At 38.2% G+C, this 27,669-nt stretch overlaps 2 protein-coding genes across 2 annotated transcripts in view; one reads left to right on the top strand and one right to left on the bottom strand.

Annotated features, from left to right (window-relative positions):
• The window catches only part of Kif4a (kinesin family member 4A), a 96,983-nt gene that overhangs the window by 60,822 nt on the left and 8,492 nt on the right, over window positions 1–27,669 (bottom strand). The window contains exons 3-6 of the mRNA XM_028769999.1: window positions 26,131–26,321; window positions 24,334–24,426; window positions 21,543–21,709; window positions 21,228–21,322 (exon numbers count right to left, since the gene is read on the bottom strand). Coding sequence (XP_028625832.1) covers window positions 21,228–21,322; window positions 21,543–21,709; window positions 24,334–24,426; window positions 26,131–26,321 — 546 coding nt within the window. The remainder of the gene's footprint in view (window positions 1–21,227; window positions 21,323–21,542; window positions 21,710–24,333; window positions 24,427–26,130; window positions 26,322–27,669) is intronic.
• The window catches only part of Pdzd11 (PDZ domain containing 11), an 82,862-nt gene that overhangs the window by 43,470 nt on the left and 11,723 nt on the right, over window positions 1–27,669 (top strand). The window lies entirely within an intron of this gene.

Here is a 27,669-nt window from a genome sequence, read left to right on the forward strand (position 1 = left end):
GACAAAACAACCAAACACATAAAATAAATAAATCTTTTTAAATGTTCACATTAAGGATGGTTAAAAAACCTGCCCAGATAAAATTATGTGCTCAAGAAGTTCTTTTTAAAACTCTGTAAGACTGAAAACAGACTAAGCAATAAGTTGAGAATATTATCCAGTACCACTGAGTGCTTATTCATTATGACAAAAATAAACAGTAAAGGAGAAAATTTTAACATTAAAAATAGAAATATAACTTCAAAGCTATCACAGAGGTACATTACACTAGGCATCGGTGCTGAGAGAGAAGGGTACACTCGTGGAGGGAAAAGCCTGTGTAGGATGGAAATGAAGTAGCTCTAAATGCAGCCCTCCTCTACTGGGCAACCTTGTATGCTGCTGGACAGTTGACAATATCTGGAGACAGTTATTGTCACAACTTGAGTGCTGTGTGTGTACTTCTTGCATTTAAAAATACTAAGAATGCCCTTACACGTCCTACAATATACAAGACACACCTCCAAAGTTGTTTAGATCCAGTTGTCAATAGTATCATAGCTGAGAAATCCTGGGTAACATGAAAGGAAACCTATGTATGGATATAGGGCAGGTAGACTGGCTGAATAAGTTTTGGGGAAAGACTTAAGTCTTAAGTAATAGTATATTATGGTTGTGTTCACCAGTCAAGAAGGAATGGAATAATCTGTTACCAAAATAGATTTTAAAACTTCCTTACACAGGGGATTGGGATGTAGCTCAGTTGGTTGAGTGTCTATCTAGCAGGCACTGCAGGAAGGCCTGGATTCTATATTCTCATGGTGGTACATACCTATAATCTCAGCACTAGAAGAAGGTAGTGGCAGGGGAGTAGGAGTTTAAAGTAACCTTTTGGTATATAACATGTTCAAGGCCAGCCTGAGATGTGTGTAGTTTTAAAACAGCAACAACAATAACAACACAAGCAAAAAAAAAAAACCTTACAGAGGTAATCACTCAAAAGAGAGAAAGTGAGGAGAGTCCCTGATGGCCTCAGTTACTTAGCAACATATTTCAACTTTTCCTTTGTCCATAAGACAGGAGCAATCCTTTCCTTAAATCATGGGACTATGATAAGAAATAAAATGTCATCTGTTGAGAGCCATATACAAGTAATTCTTGTTAAATGGGTGGAGAATCTTAGATAATCTAGGTGTTTGCTAAGTCAGCTGAGACTGCAATCCTTTATCTACTCTGATGATAATTACTTCACCTTCAAGAAGGAACTATGACTGATTAGAGGGAAATGGTTGCTTGTGCTTTTAAGTTACTAGAGAAGTTAACAACTGATTCTAGAACTGAAATGATGGAAATCTGGACTCAGGAGATCAAGGAGCATAGACAAATGTCAGGAAGCTCAGCAGGAGGAGATAGTTGATCCCTGAAATGCAGTTAGCTAGCCTAGTTGAATCAATGAGCTTTGGGTTTCCTGCGAGATTTTGTTGAAAAGCCAAGCAAGCAAGCAAGCAAGCAAGCAAGCAAGCAAGCAAGCAAGCAAGCAAAGCAAAGCAAAGAGGATAATCACAGTACACACCCAATGTGCATCACAGGTCTCACATACCTACCTACTCATGTGTACTCATCCTCCCTTCATTTTTTTAAAAAATTGTTTTGGAATTAGAAATGGCTCAAAGGTTTAGAGCACATTCTGCTCTTACAGAGGACCCAAGTTTGCCCCCAGCACTCAAGTCACACAGCTCACAGTTGCCTGTAACTTCAGCTTCAGGGAGCCAAAGCCCTCCTCTAGTCTCTGTGGGAAACTATATTCATGTACACAAACCCAAGGACATACAAGTATACACAAAAGTTTTAAAAAGCAATTTTTTTTACTTTAAAAATGCTCTTATTATGTTCATAGCAGCTTTATTCATAATAGACAGAAACTGTCTATTATCAACCCAGATGTCCCTCAACTGAAGAATGGATACAGAAAATGTAGTTCATTTACACAATAGAATGCTACTCAGTTATTAAAAAACAATGACTTCATGAATTTTGCAGGCAAATGGATGGAACTAGAAAATATCATCCTGAATCAGGTAACCCAAACCTAAAAGGACATGCATGGTACGTACTCACTAATAAGTGGATACTAGCCATAAAGTACAGAATGCCCACGATACAATCCACAGACTCAAAGAAGCTAAACAAGAAGGAACATACAAGCAAAGGTGCTCGAGTCTCACTTAGAAGGGGGATGAAATAGTCGTAGGAAGCAGATGGAAAGAGGAAACTGGGTGGGAGAGGGGATGAGGAGGGTAATAGGGGCCATTCAGGATCAGGTGTGGGGAGAGACAGGAGAGAGGGCCAAGGGCCAGGAGAATGAATGGAAATGTGCAACTGGCAGGGGTGGGAGTGGAGTGGAGAATCTTTACAAAGTCCAGAGACCTGGGATACGGGATGTTCTCAGGAGTTAATGTTGGCGACCTTAGCTGAGATGCCTAGCTTGAGTGACTGGGTGGATACACATGATTGAGCAGATTTAAATTACTGTTAAAGGGTAAGTAGTCGTTCATCTTTAGATGGGATAAGAGCTGCCTATGGAACGTCTATGAGATTTCCTCACAGGCAACTACAATTACAGGCGTAATGAGCTATAGAGTGTGAGCTCAGGACAAAAGTTTAACAATGGTAGTACTTAAGTAGGAGTTATGAGCATCTGAGTGGTTGAGATCATTTTAAGAGGGGTATCAAGATGATAGGCATGAACAAGAAGAGAAAGAAAAAAAGGAAACACAGGCTATTTCAGGTTAGGGTATGTAGAAAAAGCAGAGGCAGAGTCTTAACAAAAATGAGAGGAACTTGGAAGAGAGGAGTTCAGAAGAAGTAATATGCTCTAAATACTGCAGTTACTAAAAACAGGAGGACCAGAAAGAATCTAATGGATTCAGTTGTTTGGAACATTGGCAGATCTCAGAAATCAGTTTTAAAGGGAAGAAGTTGGAGAAGTGTCAAATGTGGAGAGTGAATGGGGAAGAAAAATGAGCCAGTAATAAAATGAGGATATATGCTTTATTTTAAAACTATAGGAAACTTTAGCGCAACTCTAATGTTGAGGGTAGAAAGATCAGCAGTGAGTAAAAGGTGAAAACCACAAGGATGGACATACCGTTCAGTGCTATAGGCTTCCCTAATCCATGCAAACACGGATTCTATCCCCATAACCATAACAAATAGACACAGTCAGGAAGCACAGGCGCTGGATGGAGCCAGGTTTCTGAAGGCAATGGGGAGTTGGGGGTGGGGACCAGCAGAGATCACTTAGGTGTAATGGCACTGCCATCTGAATCAACACAACTATTTGGATAATGATATGTTATGGATGATAACATAAGTTGATGGATGTGGCTAGAAAACTCTAGTTGGTTGTAGGACTGAAAATGCACAGGGGCCAGGGAGTAACAACACAGTCGCCTGGCACTATAGAATTTTAAGACCAAAAAGAAACCCTCACATGAAATCATTTTTAAAAGGCAATATGTAAACCTTCAAGTCAAATTGAGCTTTAAAGAAAGGCTACGTTATAGAAAGTTTGATTGTGAGGGTGGTGTAGGGGCGGGCACACACAGTATTCTGGGCAAAATGCAGAGAGAGCTGTGGTAAAAGCATACAAAAACCAGCAGAGACTGAAAATGTTGTGGGGATAGTGAAAGGCTTAAGGGGATAGTATCAGTTGGGAAGCTACAAAAGACAGTAGAGGAGCTGGGTGAGGGCTTGGGGACAAAGGGCTTGGGGAAAGACCAAGTGGCAGTGTTTAGAGTTCAACCTATAAGTGGGACATGTTCTTTCAGTTTCTATTTGGGAGCAGGTATCACAGATGAAGTGGCATTTTAAGAAGTTGATCTAGCTATGATATTGGGAATGGAGTACCTTTTAATGGTCAGTTAGGAAGCTATTTTCCAGATGTACAGGAGGATGGTATAAACTTGGCAGAGACAACAGGGACAGAATGGAAATGGGTGCATCTCCACAACAGTGCTAAGGAAGAGCTAACAGCAGGTGGTAGGCACTCATTCTTAGTTGGGGAGATCATACTGAGTGCAATTATTAATCTTATGGAATAGCAAGAATCATACAAGTCAAAAAAGAATGATGATAGTAAAAATTTACAAAGCAAGAGAATTTTAAGGGGTGGGGGGTCAGTTATAGCAGTAACACACTTTCTGATGACCATTACCCATAGATCAGCATCTCTTTCGACCCTCATCAGAAGCTTCTTGCAGTAGATGGTGATTAACACAGAGCTCCAACTGTCAACAGGCGGAGAATAAGAGACTGTGTAGTGCTCAGCCCTAATGATCATCTATATCACAGCCCTCCCCTCAGGGATCTACAAGAATGAGGATGGGGACAGGGGATGGAAAGCTGGTAAGAGCCACAGATGGTGGATGGCATTAAGGAAAAAGGGAAGATGCACACATGCACTCACAGTACTTGTGACAGCATGAACAAGACCTATGTGAGCTCAACATAGACAAAATCTCAGCATGGACAGGAGGTGTGCAAAGTCCCACCCATGCCTGGGGAGCTACTGGTATTTGATTTCTGGTGGGAAAGTCAAGTTTCTTTTATGGTATGACGCCAGGCATACTGATTCCACTCCAGGGCAGGCCTCACACAGAGGACTTGCTGAGGGAAGAGTGGGGCTGAGAATACATGAAGCTGGCTGACTGGCTGGCTGGCTGGGTAAAGGAGGATCTGGAAGGTGTTAAGGAAGGGGAAAGAATATGATAAAATACATTGCATGAAATTCTTAAAGAATAAAAACGATTTGGTTGATGTGTCAATGGACAGAGAGGTTGGCTAGAATAAATACTGAAAGAACTAATTAATCCTAACAATTAAAATTTTCATGGTGGATCTTCTGCATAGTGGCACAAACAAAAGGTAAAACAGACTACTGAGTCTAGAGCAAATCAGGTTGCTGGATACAAAGTTTATTTTGATCAGTTAATTCTAGCACTCAGGAGGCAGAGGCAGGTGGATCTGTGTGTTCAATGACAGGCTGGTCTACAGAGTGAGTTCCAGGACAGCAGGGCTACGTAGTGAGACTCTGTTTCAACCAAAATAAGAGTAGGTGAATTTTGTTTTCATATATACCAAAAGTAAAGTTAGAAAATAAAATTTGAAACCGAGGAAACACTTGCCATGCAAGCCTGAAGACCTGAGTTCAAATCTCTAATGTCACAAACAAAATTAAAGAAGTTAAACCATCTGTGCTTGGAGATAATATGATTCCACATATAGAAAAAAGAAAGTGCTTTACCAGGAAGCCATTAGAATTATTAAATTAATTCAGTGAAATAGCAAGATTCAAAATTAACAAAAATCTTTTTTATGACCACTAATGAATCTGCTTAAAATGATTAAAACAATCTCATTTGTGATAGCTATAAAAATAAAATGATACACAGTAAGTGAAACACCTGTACAATGAAAATTTTAAAACTCTTGTGAGATAAATTGAACAACACACCACACACACTCACACACACAGGAAAATGTTCCCATGATTGTGGATTAGAAGAATAGATACTGTTAAAATGCACATACTGCATCAAAATACCAATGACATTCTTCAAAAAAATAGAAAAAAACTATAAAATTCATACTGAAGAACAAAAGGGTCCAAAGTAATTTTGTTTAGTGACAATAGAAACCACAACCAAGGCAAGTACTATTTCATTGAGTTCCATTGTGAATTTCCCTGGTTTTTCTGAGACAGAGTTGTGCTATGTAATTGAAGCTGACCTTGAGCTCACTATGACCTTTAAGCTCATGCTCCCTTTACCTCAGGCCACTGCCTTCATAGTGTTGGGGTTGCAGGTAAGTGCCACCACTCTCAGCTAGCCAGAGCAAACTTACCCCCCCCATACACACACAAAGCTGGAGGTATCACAATACCTAATTCCAAGACACACTATAGAGCCATAGCAGTCAAAACAGCATGGCTCTGGCATAAAGAACAACACACAAATCAACGGAACAAAAAAAAACACACTCCAGAAATAAACCTAAGCATTCACAACACATTGATGTGTAACAAAGATGCCAAAAATGCTTCAGAGACTGGAGAGCCTTTTAAATAAATGGTGGGAGAAAGCCTGAGTGTTCACATGTGAAGGGATGACACTTAACCCATACCTTTCGGTCTACACAAAAAATAACTCAAAATGGATCAGCAACCTAAATGTAAGACTATGAACTACTTACAGAGGAATCGGTTCAAGACACTGGTATAGGCAATGACTTTCTGGATAAAACTTCAAATGCACAGGAAACAGAAATAAAAATTAACAAGAGATTAATAACAAACCAAAAACCTTTGCAAGGGGAACTATCAAAAAAGTAAAGACAAGCTACAGAATGGAAGAAAATCTTTCTGAACATTTCATCTAATAGAGGATTAATATCCAGAATAAAGAACTCAAAAACTTTAACAAAAACATACACAATCACATTAAAAATGTATAAATGATTTAAATGGTTACTTCTCAAACTATAAGTAACCAATATATTTGAAAAAAATATACTCAATATCTTTAGCTATCAGGGAAATCAAAGTTATATTGATATTATCTCACTGTACACAGAAAAATCAAACAAATAAATGCTGGCAAGGATGTGGAGAGGAAAGGAATCTTATACACTATTTGTGGACATGTAAATGAGTATGGCCATCATAGAAAACAGCATGGACAGTAGCTAAAGATAGATCAACTGTACTGTTTAGCTCTCCCAAAAGTGAGAATAAAATCAAAGGAACAAAGTAAGGACACCACCAAAGGGCTATCCATCAGCACTTACATTTATTGTTGCACTAACCAAGAGAGACAATGTAGCAATCAGCCTAAATGCTCAACCGATGAATAAAGTTAATTTGGTACATATACACACAGTTGAATATTATTTAGCAATAAAGAATGACGATTTGTCTTTTGAAGTAAAATGGAGAGAAGTGGAGGACATTATCTTAAATGAAGTAAGTCAGATATAGAAAGATATAACGTGTACTCTTTCATATAGAAGTTAGAAATTTTGATTCAAATAAAGAATAGTGATTAAAACACATTGGAAAGAGCTGGAAATATAGATAAAAAGAGGTTGGATTTGATTGGGACAAGATATATGCACATATAGAAATATGACACTGAATTCTAATAACATGCATAATCAAAATATTAATATTTTAAATATTAAAATATTAAAAAATAAAGACTTCAGGCTGGAGAGATGGCTCACCAGTTAGATGAGAGCACTGGCTGCTCTTCCAAAGGTCCTGAGTTCAATCCTCAGCAACCACATGGTGGCTCACAACCATCAATAATGGGATCTGGTACCCCATTGTTAAATAACTCAAGATGGACTAGAGCTATGTAGCCCTGCTGTACTTAACAAGACTGTTGCAAGAAGAAAAAAAACCAGTAGCAGAAACAACAATAAAAAAACACCCAAGGGTTGTTTTAGTGGTGTAGCACTTGCCAAGCATGCACAAGGCTCTGAATTCATACCCCAGCATCACAGAAAATCACCTAGGAATAGAACAAAAGATATATTAAACTTCTACCAGGAAAATCTGAGAAGTATTGACGCCAGAACAAGTATAGAAATGATATGTAGATTTAATACTCTTAATTTAAATTTTGTATGTAAGGATGCTTTGCCTGCATGTGTGTCTGTACACCATGTGGTGCAGTGCCTAAGGAAGCCAGGGAGAGAATGTTAAATATCCTAGTATTGGTGTTACGGATGGCAGTAAGCTGCCATGTGGGCACTGGGAATCAAACCTGGGTCCTCTGAAAGAGCAGCCAGTACTCTTAGCTGAGCCATCTCTCTAGCCCGCATACAGAAATTTAGAAGATTGGATATTTATTAATTTATGTAAATGTTTTATTTGTGTTCACAGTATTTGTATAGGATCCACCTATGCATATGTGTGAGGTTGTTAGGTGTTTCCCTCTACTGCTTTCCACCTTATGTTTGAGAAAGGGTGTCTCCCTGAAACTGAAACGAGATTGGTTAGACTGGATGGACAGCTAGCTGCTGGGATTCTACCTTCTAAGCCTCTCGACCCTGGGGTTATAGATAAATGTTACCATGCCTGGTTTTTACATGGGTGTGAGGGGTCTAAACTCAGGCCCTCACACTGATGCTCTGAGTACTTTGCACACTGAGTCATCTCCCCTAGTTACCTACTTGTTTATTTTTGAGGTGACATAGCTCCATTGCCCAGGATCACCTCAAACTCCTAGACTCATGTGATCTTTCAGCTTCAGCTTTTCAACTATTGGGGTACATGGCACCATACCATCCTAATTTTCATATTATAGAGCACCCAGAAACAGATGAAGGCATATTTGGACACTTGATATACACATATCCACACATATAAAAGAAATGGCTGCTTCTCAGTGAGAGAAGAAATTTTTTTCAAAATAGTGCTAGGACAAATGACTATTTACATGGAAAAACTAGATCATCCCATGTACATAAACATCTTAGGGAGATAAGAGACAGAACTGTGAAACCTTCACCAATAATACAGAATGTCTTTAAGACCTTGGAGTGCTAAATTTCTTAAATACAGTAGAAAACAGCATCCACGTGGATGAAGAAAGTGAATTAGGGATGTAGCTGGACAGGCTACATATGCGAGGCCTTGCTCCATCCCAAGAATGAGTGTGGAGAGAAGACACACACACACCATACAGGACTGGAAGAGAGTCAACGAATGTAATTATATGAATAACATATAAAGGACCATTCTTTAAAAGTACTATAAGGAAGGCTGAGTGTGGTGGCTCATGCCAATTCTTGAGAAGCTGAGGCAGGAGGATTGCTGTGAGTTTAAGATGAGTCTATGTTACATAGCAAATATTTTTAAAAGTCATACTTGCAGGTATTTTACAGAAAACAAAATACATGTAGCCAATAAACACACGAGAGGATAATGAACCCCATAGCCATCAGGGATGACAATTAAAACCACAATAAAATGTAATTTCATCCCTACTCAGCCAGCAAGAACTAGAAGGTCTGACCCGGGGGGTAGAGAGATGGCTAAGAGTACTGGCTACTCTTCCGTGGCTCCTGAGTTCAACTCCCAGTGACCACATGGTGGCTCACAACAATCTATAATGAGATCTGATGCCCTCTTCTGGCACACAGGTGTACATGCAGATAGAACACTCAAACATTGAAAATTACATATATACATCTAAATAAGCAACATTTTAAGAATTCTGACAAGGTGTTGAGGACAGCTTAGTCAGTAAAGCAATTGTTTGGCAAGCATGGAGACCTGAGTTCAATCCCCAGCATCCATGTAAAAAAGGCAGGCATGGTAGTGCCTGCTTATAATCCCAACTCTATGGAAGAGGAGACTAGAAAGCTTAGGCTAGAAAGCTTAGGCTAAATGACAAACCCCAGGCCCCAGTGAGATACTATCTTAAAAATCACAGTGGACAACACCAAAGGAATGACTCCCAAGACTGACCGCTGTCGTGTACACACACACACACACACACACACACGCACACACGCACACATGCACACACACACACATGCACACAGGCACGCACACGGGGCCGCACACACATACACACAGAGTCAAAAAAGTTGGGCAATGTTTGAAAACACAGTTTGGAATAGTTTGTAGTACATGAACCTAGCAGTTCTACTCATAGAAATCCAAACTAGGCTGGGCATACTGTATTTTCTTTGGTGAGTTTATACTAAGTGTAAGACGTCAGACACAAAGGAGTCCATACAGAAAGATTAATGTAGGACTAGAGGTTTGGGCTGCAGTTCCCCTTTAAGGAGAATAGAAGAGAGCACAAATGAATTCTGAGATGCTTCTAATACTGTTTCTTCATCTGGGTGCTCCTTGTGTGTATCTCACTTAGTACACATTCACTAAAATGGTACAAGTATCATCGGGGCACTTTCATATGTGCAGACTAATACTTCAGTGGATTAAGTACACTTACTAACTTCCTGTAATGTATTTGTAATCTATCTGGTACTTGCTTAAGTAGCCAAAATCTAAACAAAAATAGGGATAAATGTAATGGGAAATGAACTTACTAACTGAAGGAAAAATAATACCTGGAAAAGGCAATTCAACAAGGAATGAAAATGGTCTGTAAACATAAAAGTATATTCAACCCATGAGACAACAATTTCAGTAACAGTATTTACTATAAAAAGGAATAATCTCATACTGTGCCTTTTTGGAAGTAAGACAGCATTTATTTTAAAATTTTGTATTTTGGGGCAAGGTGGAAAACTGAAGGTATGCCACATGCCCTATATTCCCAAATCTAGTTGACTATACTTTAGCCAAGTAGCTGCTGGGCCAGTCATGAGTGAGACTGTATGAGTGTAGCCTGAGACACGATGAAGACTGTTCATTTCTGATGCCTCCTCCAGGCTGATCAATGGCATGGCTGTTACTAAGTGTTGGCTCATGGGAAGAAAGCATTGTGCCCTTTCCATGTAGATGGCTGCCATAGCATAGCAGCCGTATGCTTGAGCCTCAGTGAACAAAGGAAATCACATAGCCAAGGGATTAAAAAGCCAGAGAGTAGAAGCAATATACTAAAACACAACTTTTGTTTTGTTTTAAAGTTGAAGGAAGAGGATAACTTAGTATTTTAAAAAAAAACTCTTAAAAGAAAGAACTAAAACAATTAGCTACTATTTGCCAAAAACAATACCATCTATCATCCCAAATAATAAAATATTAAAACAATTCCAATTTAACTGGAAGCTAGATTCTCACGAGGAAAACAACTTAATAAACCCAGGGTATATTCTTCGACATTCTTCTTACTCATAAATAAAAAAAGCAAGGGAAATAATACCAACAAATATTGGCAGAGGTAATTTTCTTTTTACCAATTTCATATCAAGAAAACTCAAGAGTGTAATTAATAAAAATTGTATTGGAACAGAAATATATTACCAAACGGGTGAATTTCAAGAACATAATGTTGAAGAAAATAGTTATAGATCACACATACATAATGAAGCCATTTATGTTAAGTTTACAAATTGGCAGAATATCAGGAAATGTTGCTAAAAAGTACAAGAATAGAGAAATTAATGAAAAAGACAAATGTGACAGCCCACACTTAGAATAGTAGTTAAATCTGTCCCTTAATCCAATGTAACCTGAGCTAATTCTTTAGATTGCTTTGGCAAAAACCCTTGAAAACCTCAGTGGGAAAATCTATCTTCTTCTCAATTTTCATTATATAATAACAATGAAGCATTTGCCACAAATGACAATCTCTTTTGTATAGAAACCCATACCTGGGCTTCTATGTATCACACCAATGTCTGGCTCCTCAATGTCGTTATAAGACTACTTTATTCTTGGCCTTAAAATGTAAGTGTTCCTCACTATTATGTAGTGTTGCTTTCTCGTTATCTAGTTGTATAGTTTTCAAATATATGTCTCCAGCCCAGATGTTTCTTAGATCTTATCCAAAATTTACCACCTCCTCCTGGACTTTTTGTAATATGTATTCCAAATCTGACATACTCTAAATCAAATCCAGAGTGTTTCCTCTGTGTTCTCCTTTCTACTAGACACTTGACAGCAGGGGGCATTGCAAGAAAAAGCACATTAGGTAATTTGATTATTGTTGTAAATACCACACTCACATAAACTGAGATGACCGTATTGCCTCTAGAAGATACAATCTTCTGTAACCAAAGTTGTGCATGTGGCCCACTGCGGATAGTCATGGTTATGTGACATATGGCTGTGCTTCACTCCTGCTTTCTTTCAGTTCTTAGTACCTTTCACTTTATCTAGGACTCAACTGTGAGCTTTTTTTCATTACCTTCTTTGCCTTATAAATCAAATCAGCCACTTAGATACATCTGCTTTCCTCACTCTCAGTAATGTAGCAATATTCTGATGGGCTGTATCCACCCTTTCTGCAAGTATTATGGAGGAGTCTAGCAACTTTCATATTTCACAACAGGTAGAAAGTGATTCCTTCTAATAGAGGACGACTTATCTTTGAGAATGGAAACTGACATAATTCCACTGGCAGAAGCTACACCCGTAAGACCCTCTTCTACACTCAAAACAACTTCAAATGCTAACAAGTACCTACCAAACTCCCCACAGTGTTAATTTAATGGACAAAGTACAGAAATATTATAGTGTACTTTGTCCCCTTATTAGACACCACTTTATTAGACACAAATAAAAGCACAGAAAAAGAAATTAATAGTTACAGTGAGGCTACCAGTTACTAGGACTTCTGCTAATTTCTATGAATTTGTTTAATCAGTATATCTTTAGAAAATATCTTTTATAAATGAGGTAAGTAAAGTAGTAGGTCAAAGACAAGGCAAGAGTAATCCCTCCAAGTGCATATAATCACTGAGATTGAGCCTGGGGAATTCTGTAGAACAGCCTGAATTCTTCAATCAATACATTCCCAAGAATGTGAGAGGAAAGAAGGAGTGGAAGAGCTATCTACAGATTTAAAAAGATCTAGAAATCAGGATGTGGCAGCTCATAATTGCAACCTCAACCTTTAGGGACAGGAGCAATAAGTAGGAGCATGAGTTCGAGGCCAGCCTGGGCTTAATGGTGAGACCCTGTCTCAAAACAGAAAACCAAACCAAGGGCCTATCAAATAACAACAAACTGTGGGTCTTATTTATATTCTTATTCAAGTAAATAAAATCTGAGACAATTTAATCGAGTCATTTTAGGCAAGAGTCTTTTTAAAAGGGTTCTTATTTTTTGCATATACACGTTGAAATGAAGCAAGACATCTGAGATTCGCTTAAGAATATTACCCATCTACTCTCCCAAATCTACCTATCCCACCAAAATGCTATTAGAGAGAGAAAGTACATAGAATCCAGATGAAACAAAACTGGTCCTATATTAACCACTATTAAAACTGCTTTACACATCTAAGGGAGCCATCACACCATCCAGACCACTTGTGTTCATGCTCGTAAAACTTTCAAAAGGGGAAAGAGAAGAGGCAAACTGAGTCTCAACCTAAGAAGCCATACAAGAAATACACAATCCAACAACCCATGCACAAAGTGAAAGAATGAAAATAAAAGCATAAAGCTAGTCAGCCAATCTCTCAAATGTGATAGGAAAAAAGTAGAGATGTACAAACTAAAACAAAACACAAAATTAGAGATAGGTTAAAATACAAAGTAAACCTATCTTTAATATGTCAACAAATTTGAGGATCTATACAAAATGAATAATTTTCTGAAAATATAAATTAGCAAAATTGAATCAACATTAAAAATCAAATAAAAAACACATTTGAAAATAATCCAAATATTGTATAAATGGTATTAAGGTAAAATTGAAAGCTTTCCAAATCATTTTTTATTCAAACTAATATTAGATGGGAAAACATATGTACCAAAAAGTTATAGGTGCTCTCTCACAAAGCCAGATTTGCAAAAGTTCTAAGACATAACTAAGACAGTAAATCCAGCAGCAGAGAGAAAAAATAGCCTCTCATGGTTAATTCAGTATATTATAAAACATCTATTTTTAGAATTCTATCAGCAGAGTGTAGAAAAAAAGATATGTCCTCCTTTCTAATCAATGATAAGTGATAAAATATAACACTAATTTATTCCTTTCTCTTACTTTTGTTTGGAGATTGTGTTTCATGTAGCCCAGGATGGCCTCCAACTCCCTGTGTAGCTGAAGATGGCCCTGAACTCCTGAGCCTCCAGCTTCTACTTTCTACACATTGGGAATATAGTGTGCCTATTATATCTACACGGTATTTATTTATTTATTTTTTAAAAAATAAACAACTAGGGCTAGAGCGATGGCTGAGTGATGAGGAGCACTGGATGCTCTTCCAGAGGATCCAGATTCCATTCCCTGCACCTAAATGGTGGCTTACAACTCTCTCTTCTGGATTGTGTGGGCACCAGGCACAGTCATACAGTCAGGCCAAACACCCAGAACACATAAAATAAAATAATTTAAAAGTGCAACTACTTGCAAACTAGCAATAAAAGGCCATTTTCTTAACTTGATAATAGCTACATGCTATAAATGTACAGTAGATAGCCAACAGTTAATCACTGGGAACTTTCTGGCTAGAGTATTTAAAAAAGAATGCCAATTATCACTGGCACCACCCAGCATAACCCTAATGAACTTAATGAAAGAAGTGAAATGAAGAGACCAAAGTGTTTAATTGAAAATAATGTGACATCACTCAGGAGGCAGGGGCAGAGGCAAGTGGCTCTCTGAGTTCAAGACCAGTTTGGTCTACAGACTGAGTTCTGAACCAGCCATGGAAAAGCCTCCCCCGCAAAAGGAAAGGACAGTGGATATCCATTGAGACAATCTCTGAAACTCAACTGGTAGATGAGAGAAGCTAAGAAAGCAATGAAGCCAAGTAGTTAGGTACCAGACCAAGATCTGAAAAGGAATATTTTCCTGTGCAGACACAGAAAACAGAATCCTCAAAATATCAGCAAAGCTATATAATATGCTGCAGTAAGCCTAACAAGACAGGTAAGTAAACAAATTGTATCAAGACAGCTGCAAACTTTACCCAAATTTTCCTTAATTTATTATTTGAATTCCAATTTTCAGTACTTGACAATCTCATTCTAAAATTCTCAGAAAGCAATTCTGACAAAAGAAAAGCCAAGGAGAACTTTCCTTTCCAGAGTAATACATAATATACACCTGACTAAAGATGTACTCATAAACAAACTGATCTGCCATTCAGAATGGTCTAGAAATAAATCCTTCTTTCAAGGTTGTTTTTGTTGTTTGTTTGTAGTTTGGGGATTAAATGTAAGGCCACCTTGTACGTGCTAAGCAAGCATTCATTCTACCACTGAGCTATGATCCCTGCCTAATGAATAATGCTCTTCAGAACATCTGTATGCATGCCCTTTTGTGAGCATATTTTAATTTCACTCTAGGACATACTTAGGAATACAAGATGGTAAATATATGCTTCAAAAGGAATGTGTTTTTAATAAGCAGTACATAAACAACAGAATATCCATGTAAAGGAAAAATGACCCTCTGTTCCTATCTCATTTTATCAGCAAAAACTAATTTAAGATACATCATAGAACTAAGTGCAAACTAAGTCCATGAAACTCCGGGTAGGAACGCATTTAATAATTTTGTAGTAGGCAAAGATTTAATGGATAAGACATCAAAAAAAGTATGTTATTAAAGAAAAAAATTGATGGCTTAGACCACATCCAAGTTTTTTGTTCAACAAAACACATCATTAAAATAGGTATAATGGGGCTAGGCAGTGGTGGCGCACGCCTTTAATCCCAGCACTTGGGAGGCAGAGGCAGGCGGATTTCTGAGTTCGAGGCCAGCCTGGTCTACAGAGTGAGTTCCAGGACAGATAGGACTACACAGAGAAACCCTGTCTCGAAAAATCAAAAGAAAAAAAAAAAAGAAAAGAAAAAAAGTAGAGTAGCTAGTAGCCAGGAAGAATACTAAAAAGGAACCAGTAAACATCATCTAGAAAATGCAAATTAAAACTATAAGAATATACAATTTGACACTTATTACAATGTACGAAGCAATCTGAATTATGAAGACAGGAACAAGTGGGAGGTATAAAATGGTACCAAGCATGTTAGACAGCCACTAATCAATGCAAGCACATATTTACCATCTTGTATTCCTAAGTATGTTCTGGAGTGAAATTAAAACACATTCACAAAAAGGCACACACATAAATGTTCTGAACAGTATTATTCATAATGGCTAAAAACTCAAATCACTGTTTAATAAAGGCTAAAGGCTGGAACATTATTCAGAAATACAAAGAGACAATCACTAACCAAAGCAAGAATATACATAAGCCTCAAAAACATGCTGGGCTGAGGAACACAGCTCAGTAGTACAGTACTTGTCTAGCATGTACAAAAAGTCATGGATTCAGGAGTCAGCACTACAAAGCAAACCAATGGCCCAGAGAGGCCATTATGTGAAGCTGTGAAGGCGAAGCCTGGATTGCCTTGGAGACACCAAGATGTTCAAGATGTTCAAGATGCTATAGTTGTGGGATTATCTACCAAGGAGAGCTGTCAACAGGGTTTGGAACCAGCCCAAGAGAGAGAAGTGTGTTATAAATCAACACAGTTGAAAGGAGTTGAAGATCTGAAGAGTGCTTTGACATCAGGCAGAAACGCAGAATTTCAAATTTGCTCTTATGGTTTCCAGCCTTTCTTGCTTTGGTTCACTAGTTCCTCACTATGCTCCCTTTCTTCCTTTTGGAATGGTAATGTACCATTGTATGTTGGAAGTATGTGATCTGCTTTTTGATTTTGATTTTACAGGGGTTATAGTTAAGAGATTGTATGAGTCTCAGAAGAAACTTTGAACTTTTAAACAGTGTATAGAAACTCTTGAAGTCGGACTGAATACATTTTTGCATTATGATATGATTACAAGCCTATGGAGCCAGGAGCAGATTGTGGTGGTTTCAATAAGAACGGCCCCCTATAGGGTCATGTACTAGCTTTTCTACTTTTAATATGCATGCACACACACAGACACACAAAAGACTTTATGTGTCTATATAAAGTCTTGGATCCATAATGAGAGAAAACATATTTTTATTCTGACTGACTTATTTTGCTTAATATAATCTCCATTTGGTTCCATTTTCCTACATGCTGAACAAGTGTGTTCTTTGGCTAAAACAATTAAGTTAGCCTTATTTTTTTTCCATGATTCATTTATTTATATATGTGCATCTGGGTATCTTTGCATGTGTGAACATGGAGGCCAGAAGATGACATCAAGCGTCTCCCTCTATTGTTTTATGCCTATTCTTTTGAGGCAGAGTCTCTCCTGAATCTGGGACTCACATTTTCTCTAATAGGATGGAAGCCTGCAAATCACAATGATGTTCCCATCTCCACCCTGTTCTGAACTGCAGGTATTAGCAAGATGTTACAAGAGTGCTATGATCCAAACTGTGGTCATGATTGCTCAGCAAATTCTCTAAACTTCGGAGACATCTCTCTAGCCTCAGTCTTAAGGTCTTGCTGTGGGCCCTGTCTGGCCTGGAACTTATAATCCTTTTGCTTCAGCTTCATTTTTTATTTTGTTGATTTTTTTAGTCATCTCTTATATTTGAATGGATTAAAAATGTGGCCTTTTTGGAAGAAGTGTCACTGGGGTAGGCTTTGAGGTCTCAAAAGCCCATACCAGGCCCAGTCTCTAAGAGTCAGCCAGTCTGTCTCTGCTTGCAGATTAGGATGTAGCTCTCAGCTACTTCCCCAGTGCCATACCTGCCTGCCACCAAGCTCTCTGCCATGATGATAATGGGCTAAGCCTTTGAAACTGTAAGCAAGCCCTCAAGTAAATGCTTTCTTTTATGAGTTGCCTTGGTCATGGTGTCTCTTCACTGCAATAGAACACTGACTAAAACAACGTGATGTGCTAATCATTTCATAATTAATTTATATTACTAAAATATTATACTATCTTGAACATCTATGATGTTTATTTTTAAAGAATAAAACTCAATAAACCTAAAAAGAGAGGAAAAAAGGTCACCCTAACAGTAGCTAATTCTAATTGGCAAAATAATTGATGGAAAACATATATAAGATTTGGGATTTGCTCAAGCAATAAATAAATGCTAAAGCAGAGTTATAAAGTGCCTGGGTGTAGAAGGTGTAGCCCTGTCCATTCACAAAGCCCTTGGTAAATGATGGAAGGTTTATAAGTCTAAGCATTAAAGGAGATGTGAGACTAGTCACTAGCCTATCACTAAGCTTATGTGAGGGCAAACTAGACAGAATATAAACTGTGCAGAATTAGTTCAAGAAAGCTATGGAACTGAAACCGACCAAATATCACCACCAAAAACAATAAATAAAAAATGTGACCATGTCAAAAATGACGAAAAGCTCTTGACAAACACCCATATATAATAAAAGCAATGCTCACCAAACCCGCCATAGTACTTCCTCAGCATAGGCGGAGGCTTCTATGAAAAATGCTCAGCAAAAATAAACTTAATGTAAAAAAAAAATCCTGGTTTTTCTCTCAAGATCAAGAACATGACAATATTCACACTTACTACTTCTACCAAATAATGTACTGAAGCTTCTTCTACAAGGATAAGTAGGCAGAGAAGAAAAAGAAGTAAAGAAATAAAAGCATCCGGATTGTAAAGAAAGAAGTAAAATTCTCTCTTCACAAATGCTGTAGATAGCCATCCTGAAAGATCTAACCAAACTATTAGAACCAACAAACTGGGCAGGCCAATGGATACAAGATCAACTTACCCAACTCAATAAACAATTTTAAAATGAAATTAACAAAACCATTCCATTTTAATAGCTCTGAAAAGAATACTTAGAAATAAAATTAACAGAACCATTAAAGTAATACTTAAAAAAAAACTCATTAAAAGATAGTAAAGAAAAGAGACAGCATTTACAACTGTGAGACTGAACACTGCTGAAGGCAATGCTCTCCAAATAGATCTGCTGATTGGATATGATGCCTTTGAAAACTCCTGCTGGCTTCTTTGCAGAAAGGAATAGGTTGATCCTCAAATTGCCATGGAAATTTAAGGAACTCTGAAGAACCAATTCAATCTTGAAAAAAAAAATTTGTTGGAGGTGCCAGATTTCTCAGCTTCAAAATTTACTACACAAGTAGAGTGATCAAGTGAGGGAAGCACTGGCGAAAGCAAAGAGACCCAGATCCACAGACTAGTCTAATCACTTTACAAGGGGGGAACAAAATTCAGTGGGAAAGAATAGTCTTTGAACAAATGATACTGGATAACTAGATACCCACATGCACAAGATTAGAAATAAGGAAACAATCTTAACCTCACATGCAAAAATTATTTGAAATGAATCAAATATAACTGATACAAATGGTCATTTTCCCAAAGAAGATATACAAATTGTCAATGAGTATGTGAAACATATTCAACATATAGATGAAAACCACAATGAGTTACTATTTCATACCTACTAGGAGGGCTAGAATTAAAAAGACATAAATACAGACTGGAGAGATGGCTCAGTGGTGAAGAGCACTGGCTGCTCTTCCAGAGGTCCTGAGTTCAATTCCCAGCAACTGCATGGTGGCTCACAACCATCTACATTGGGATATGATACCCTCTTCTGGCATGCAGGTATAAATGCAAATAGAACACTAATGTATTTAAAATAATTAAATCTTTTTAAAAAGACATAAATACCCAGTGTGGTGGCACATGCCTTTAATCCCAGCACTCAGGAGGCAGAGACAGGAGGATCCTTTTGAGTTCAAAGTTCCAGGACAGCATTTTTATTCTTGTGTGTGCATGTGTATTCAAAAAAGAAATGAAAACATACATGTTTAAGAAAATTTGTATATAAATATTCATAGCTAATATGGTAGTGACATATGCCTATAAAACTAGTGCTTAGGTGGTAGAGGCAGAAAGATCAAAAGTTCAAGCCTTGGCAATACAAGGCCAGCCTGGGCTACATGATACCTGATTAAACAAACAAACAAACAAACAAACAAGCAACATTAATCACAATAACCAAAGATACAAAGACAAACAAGGAAACAAAACTTGGAAACCACTCTTTCTATAAAATGAATTATTATTTCCAATAAAAAGGAATGAAGCATTGACACGTGCTATAACATGGATGAATTATGAAAACATGATTTGAGAAAAACCAGCCAATGAATGAAGGGCTAGGGCTGTAGCTCAGGATGAGCATGCACAAGAACCTAGGTACTGACTCAAAAACTATCAGTCAATGAAAATAGGGCACATACTACCAAACCTATATGAGATGCTCAAGAGTGAAATGTGTAGAGGGAGAGGATTCGTTATTGCCAGGACAGAAGCAGACACTGACTGCTAGTGGGTAATGCTTCTTTCAGGAAAGAATATAAACATCCTAAAATTTATTTTGGTGATGGTTAAACAACTCTTTAAGAATATACTAAAATTCACTCATTGTATATTCTAAAAAGGATTGAATTCTCTTTATAGAAAAGAAAGTTAATGTGGAGTGGGTTACTAACCAATAACCCAGCAATTCCATTCCTATGTATGTTCTCAAGATATATTTTAAAATTTGTCTGAGGTCAGGCACAGTGGCACACACACCTTTACCCAAAGCACTGAGGAGACGGAGGCAGGTAGATCCCTATGAGACACTGGCCTGGTCTACATATTGAAATCTGGGTGAGCCAGAAATAGAAAGACTTTTTCTCTCAAAACAAAAACAAAACCAGTTTGTTTGTATGAAAACTTATATAGAGAGGTTCAGAGAACAATACTTACAACAGCCAACATTGGAAAATTGATGAAAGGGACAAAACGTGGTATATCCATACAAATGAGTATTACTCAGCAATACAAAGAACGAAGTACTGATTAACACACTACATGACTTTATGCTAAGTGAAAGACAGTCACCAAAGGTTACATATATCTTTTTCTCTAGAGATAGATGGGGGTGGGGGATGGGCACTAATGGGTTATGGTGCTTCTCTTTGGGGTGAGATGCACCAAATCCATTGACATGCACAGTTTTAAATACAATATGTGAGTTATATTTCAATTATGTAAATCTCACCCCAAAAATCAACTCAGAACTAAGCACCTAAAAAAGAAAGAAGGTAAGAACCTTTAAAAGTATATTAAGAAGGCTAAAACCCAAAGTGTGAAAATAAAACAAAAAGGGCATGTATAAAAATCATCCAGAAATGAAAGTAAGATACCAAAGAAATAGCTCATGCATATCACCGGGTTACTGTCATATTACAAGTTTCCAATAGTGTGAGCTTTCATGTGACTCGAGTGAAGATAAGAAAACCATGCTGAGACGGTTTACACATGGCAACATCTGCAAGGGACAGCGGGTACATGGAACAATGAGCTGGAATATTTTAATTATAAGTCGGTAGAGATAAATTAAAACTAGAATTGTCTGGACTAGATGAAAACCAACCGAAGAAGAGATTCCAATTTCACACCTGAAGTTGTGAATCAGTGCAAGGGGAAGGAATCGTTTTTCACTATTTCTGAAAGTAATCTCAAATTTGAACTGTAGACACTTAGATATGAACTGAAATAGTCCCTTCAAAATACCAACACTAGCCACAAAAGCATGTGAGTTTTCTCCGAGAGCTATGACCGTAATTGTCTCACCCTCTTTCAGACGATCTCCCTCGGCCTTGGTTTTCTTCTGTCTTTCTGATCCAGCAAGGTCTACAAGATGTAGCTTGGAACGAAAACTGCTATTTCTGTGATGATAACAGGAAGACACAGTGAAAACAATACACAAGCATAAAGCAGCTGAACTATCAGAGCTGACTGGCCAGCTCTCATGTCTTTCGAGACAGTAAAAGTAGCTCCAGTTGTCACTCATGCTCATCATTCTAAAGTCTGAACGTCAAATCAACCTAGGCAGCCACCTAGCAGTCGGCCTTCACAGAACACGACAATTATGATGTTCTAACTTACTTGTCATTCTTCTTCCTTTGCTCAATGGCGATTGTAAAGATGGCATGAGAGCGAGATGACTGGGAGTTCATGGCTGTGGAGGCCACAGTCCTGGAGTTGTTACCCTGCTCTAGACAGGAAACAGTGTCCGAGGCAACTAACACAGTCTTCTCTGTCAGTCCCACAATCTAATTGCAAGAGAGGGGAAAAAAAAGGCTTCCTTGATTCCTTCTTCTAATACTTGAATAGAAATACAGGGATTAGCAAGTGGAAAATGCCTTCCTGTTCCAGGAAAATATCAGTATACACAAGGATTGTGAAAAGGAGGACTTTTAAACTCTATGATGATGTCTAGGAACCAAGGTCTCCAATCTTCCCTAGAGGATTGAGAAAAGGGGTACTACATAATACTGGAGTCAGAGAAGGTCTCTAGATTTTGGAGGGTAGCTGGCTTCTAGGGAGTTCCAAGTGAAGTCAACTTTTGCCACCAAAAGAGCTCATCAAGTACAACACAAGTCGCTACAGCATTTCTCTTTGCTCTGCATTCCTTCCTGTACCGGCAATCCATTTCCTACTTCATTTTCTTTTAGAGGAAACAGCATGGCACTTTTTACTGGCCTAGGAGGCTACAGGAATCAAGTTTTGGGCATAGTACTTTAACTACCTGGAGAAATGTGTAGAAGTCACTCTCTTGGAGTTGGAAGGTGGGGGTGATAGACTAGGGGATTCATGAGGGTCTGATAGCCTTAGTATGCTATGACCGAATTCATAATCTGTCTCTGTGACTCTAATTTCTCTCCCTTTATTTCAAGCTGCTGACTACTTATCCTTTAGAATCAGTACATTATTAAACCAAATTCATCTTGCTTCCACTGATACCAAGTTTCCTCACTACTATTCCATGCCTATTAAAAGCTCTATCCTCAAAGCTTTAAATCATTGTCAGTTCCTCCCACTCCTTCATATCCATGCTTCACCAACTCAGATGTTCTTGGGAATTGATTACTTCCTATTTTTTTTAAACCATATTCACTGCAATATTACCTTACGTGGAGAAACAAGGCAATGATTTTCTCAATTGCATCTTTATCAGCCTAGTCTTTTTCCCTTTCAATTCATTTCCAGTCAGCCTTCCTAAAATGCCAGCATATTACTAACAGCTATACTAGATGATGAGGATATTAAAAAAATCCTCTCTGAAGTTCCAGAAGCAACAAAGTTGGAGAGATAGACACATAAGATAAAAAACCCACAATGAGTAGGCAGGGCAATATTTTCTTCAGAAGTCTTACATAATTGCATACTGTTGGTAGGGTTTGGGGGTAGGGAGAAGCTAAGCTGCTTAGGCTGGCTCCATCCTCTTTTCCTGACACAGCTCCTTTCATTTCCCAGACTAAGTCTTCTGTCTCAGACAGACTGGGCTAGTCTTAGTGAACATTTCTGCTATAGTTCCTCCTCACTATAAAAATTCTTTTTTTACGACTCATTTATTGTGTAAGTATATGTGTATACACACCCAGCTGCTACAGCAATGTACCAAAGTACATGTGTAGAGGTCAGATGACAACTTGCAGGAGTCAGTTCTCTACTTCCATTTTGTGGGGTGCAGGGATTAAACTTGGTTATAAGGCTTGGTGGCGAGCATTTTTACCTGCTGCACTATCTCAACAGACCTTTTTTGTTTATTTCTTAAATGCTATCTTAAAAATGTTTACAAACTTGTTCTTGCTCCAATTTGTATCAGGAACACATACTTTTTTTTGAGTCACACCATCTTGCCTCAAACAATGCCTGGGATTTAATTCCTGCCTTCGTGTGGAGCATATAAAGGATCTTAAGACATGGTCAAGAGCTAGTTCAGTACCCACATTCTTCTTGGTGGTAGCATATATTTTGCCCAGGATTCTTGTCTTCACTATCCAAATTATTTTCCTTTATATTTCAAGCTTACAGGGTCTGATATTTCTAGTCTGGCTTTAATACCTGGATAATAATGTAAGGATCCCAAAGGAAAATAAGGCTCAGATGAACAAGTGTCTACTCTCTGCCTGTGTCCTAAATGGTTACTCTCTGTTCTTTGTGAAGAGGAAGAGGGGAAGGAGAAGACAGATAAGCTGATTTCCCACATTTTCCCAAATCTATCCTCCTGGATTTCATCCACCTGTAGCTCCTGATTCTTCTAGTCCTAAGTACTCAAGCACTGCACCGAGACCATGTGACCAAAGCTCTCAGATAAGTGATCATCTCACTATAGGGTATGCGTGCTATACTTGAGTTTCATTTTCTACTTTTTTTTTTATCCATATAGAGGCCAGTACAGTGTCTGCTAGTGATATCCAGGAGAATTTTCTGTGATCACAGCTATCCCTCACATCTGTTGTAAATGACAAAGTAGTCAGAAGTCACACAGAAAGGTGTCTCCTTGATAAGTGGTGAGTGTGCCTAAGGAACTGCTTGTTCAATTTTAATTAATTATACTTTAAATGCCTTCTTGTAGCACATGGCTACCATACTAGAGAGCTTAGTTTCAGAATCCAGTAAACAATTAGTGTTTAATTGCTGCTACATGCTTTAAGAAGTAGCAAGAAAATGATGAAGCTGAATTTTCTTCCCATAAGAACGCTCATCTAATAATCCTAGATTAACTAAAGGAATCAGTGCTAAACAGAACCTGAAAGACTGAGATGTTAGCAATCACTCAAAACCACAGTGATAAAGACAAGAGCCATGAGCTTCGGTAGTTACCAACATCTGCAATACCATCAAAAACAAGAGAGAGAGAAAGAAAGGAAGGAAGGAAGGGAAAACACACCTTTATGCCTTCCTTAGGATCTTCCCGGATATTTATTTGAGAAGCTTTCTCACGAGATGAACATAGAAGGTCCAAAATTTCTTCATTATAAATCTGATATTGTTGAAAGAAAATGGGAAATATGTTAACAGTGGCTATCTCTGTGTGGACTGCAAGACCATAAGTAATTTTTATTACACTTATAAAGGCTACAATGGACACGAGTATAACTCTGTGGTAGAGCTCTTGTCTTGCCTTATTTTTTTAGTTATATAATGCCTGTATATATGTGGGTATGCACAAGTGAATGCAGGTACCTGTGGAAGCCAGGGGCATCTGATCCCCTAGAGCTGGGGGAATTTAACCTGGGCACTCTCCAGGACAGCATGTGCTTTTCTCCCCAGAGATACCTCTCCAGCCCCCAAATTCAGTTCCTTGATGATATCATAACAGCACCACTTTTTATCAATTTAACCAATTAAAATGTAAGCATTAGTTGCTTATGGGAAAGCAGGATGGAAGTTGAGAGCAAGGGAAGAAAAGGGTTGTAACTAATACTTCAATGAAACAGTAAAACTTTAAATACTTAAGAGAATGTTTCATGTGATACACACTACACTTCTTTACTGTTATTGTTGATGGCACGATTTAACATGCTAGTTTCTCCAGTCATTTGTATATTCAATGACCTTGACCAAGGCTGGATTAATCAAGACTAAGAAGACAAATCTGGGTGGATTGGAGAGATGGCTCAATGGTCCCCTACTGTTCTTGTAGAGGACCCAAATTTGGTTCCCAGCACCTATGTCAGGCAGCTTACAACCACCTATAACGCCAGCTCCAGGGAATCCTATGCCTCCGGCTGCCTCAGGACCTGCACTCACGTGTACATACCCACATACATACAAACACAGAATTTAAAATATAAGACAATAAAAACAAAGGGTAACTGTAATCATCTTATAACTCCCCTTCTCATTTTATCTCTTATATCTGATAACATAATGCAATTCAACATCAGGATGAACTATTTACACACAATTTATGATTACATGCATAAACTTTATAAGTTTAATTATAGTTCCTCATATATAGATATCACTGCCAGTAGAATCAAAAAGTCAGCTTCAATCAATTGAAGAATTGAATCAATTCTTCAGTAGAATCAATAAGTTAGCTTCTCAGAAGCCAGAGTCTCTAAATGCTGTATGCCTTTTGGTGTCATGAGGTTAGATACAATTGGACAGTTAATTTTATGCAGATGTACACTAGAATTCAGGTTTCTATAAGGACAATGTGTTAAAAATCTGTTAGTCCACTGATATTTCCCAAATACATGATCTAAGTACCCAGATCAGGGTCTGGCACATAGTAGATGCTCAATAAGTATCTGTTGTGTAAATGTACATTTTATTACCATTTACACACAGCATAATATTTTGCCTGATTTTTAATAACATTCTTCATGAAGCAGCAGCATTATAATTCAAGCCGTAGCAGTGAAGTGAAATGGAGCAGATTCCACAGAGAAGCAGTGACACAAGCCAAACTAAAATTAAAGAATTCCTATCATATTTTTGCATGGCAGTGCCAATTCTTCTAACAATCAGATTAAGTAGATAATTCTAATTAAGAAAAGAACTGGGTAGCATCCAGATCCAACTGAGCAAAAAAGTTTTTGCTATCAATTTATTAAAATGCAATTTACTAAAAATTTAATTTGGTGCTTTGAGTCATGCCAAGAAAAATCTCATTTGGATATATTTTCCTACTCAAAGATAATCTTGAATTTAGAATAACTCGAGAGAAATCACTTACCTCCAAGTAAGACACTTTCAGACTAAATTCGAAGTCACTCATTTTATTAATTTCTTTGAAGAGCAGTTGTATTACCCTAGGAATAACCCCAATGGCTGAGTCATGTTCTTGTTCTGCAGTGTATGCACCTCCCATTGAATAAGTTTTTCCAGATCCAGTCTGCCCATAGGCCAGGACAGTTGCATTGTATCCTGACAAAATAGAAGCCATGGGGATAGAAGAAAACTGTTCATCCAGTTAACATGCAGCTATTGCTTGTAACAAAATTGAGGTTGTTTTCTTAAGACAGAGTCTATTAAGAACAGCAAACACAAAGCAAGGGGCAAAAACAATTTTGGTATGTATTTTTTTAATTAATGTCTTGCTAGATATGAAAGCACATGACAGTATCCAGGAGGATTAAAAGTTGGAATTGGGGCTGAAGAGATGGCTCAGTGGTTAAGAGCACTGGCTGCTCTTCCAGAGGACCCAGGTTCGATTTCTGGTACCCACATGGCAGCTCACAATCTACAGTTCCATGGGATCTCATGCCTTCTTCTGGCTTCTATGATCAGCAGCCACACATGTGATATATAGACATACATGAAGGCAAATCGTCTATACACAAAATAAAAAGAAATAAGTCTTTAAAGAAAAAGAGAGTTGGAGCCGGGCAGTGGTGGTGCACGCCTCTAATCCCAGCACTTGGGAGGCAGAGACAGGTGGATTTCTGAGTTCAAGGCCAGCCTGGTCTACAGAGTGAGTTCCAGGACAGCCAGGGCTACACAGAGAAACCCTGTCTCGAAAAACCAAACCAAACCAAACCAAACCAAATCAAAACAAAGAAAAAGAGAGTTGGGATGGAAAGAAAATTTGAAAAAGCAGTATTTTTATGACGAATGACGATTTTCTATCTGGGGACTACACAGGAAGATCAACAGAGTCAACTAACCTGGAACCTTGGGACTTCCAGAAACTGATCTACCAACCAAAGAATGAACATGGGCTGGAGCTAGTCCCCCAACACATACATAGCAGATGTGCAGCTTAGTCTTCGTGTGGGTCCCAAACAACTGGAGTGGGGGTGGGGGGGCAGTAGCTGTCCCTGAACTTATTTATTTACTGCCTGTGGATCCTGTTCCCCTAACTCAGCTGCCTTGTCTGGCCTCAGTGGGAGAGGATGCACCTAGCCCAGCAGGGACTTGATGTACCAGGATGGGGTGATATCCAGAGGGGTCCATCCTCTCAGAGGAAAAGGGGAGGGGAGATAGTGGGAAGAGATGTCTGAGGGGGAACTGGGGGGGAGAGGGGTAGCTGATATTGGGATAGAAAGTGAATAAATGAAAAAAAAAGTCCCTGTCTGAACATACAAAAGCCATATTGTCAGGCTCCACGCACATAGCATTTAAGTATGTCTAAAGGTGACACAGACTCTGCTATTATGGAGCACTAATAAAGAATCATCCATTCACAGATGTTCATGAACCAGGCCTGGCAGAGCTTTCCTGCTAATGCCAGCACTTCAAAAAGTTCAAAGCTAAGCCGGGTATGATAGAACAC

Source organism: Grammomys surdaster, unplaced genomic scaffold (genome assembly GCF_004785775.1).
Source record: "Grammomys surdaster isolate TR1022 unplaced genomic scaffold, NIH_TR_1.0 197, whole genome shotgun sequence".
Taxonomy (NCBI): domain Eukaryota; kingdom Metazoa; phylum Chordata; class Mammalia; order Rodentia; family Muridae; genus Grammomys; species Grammomys surdaster.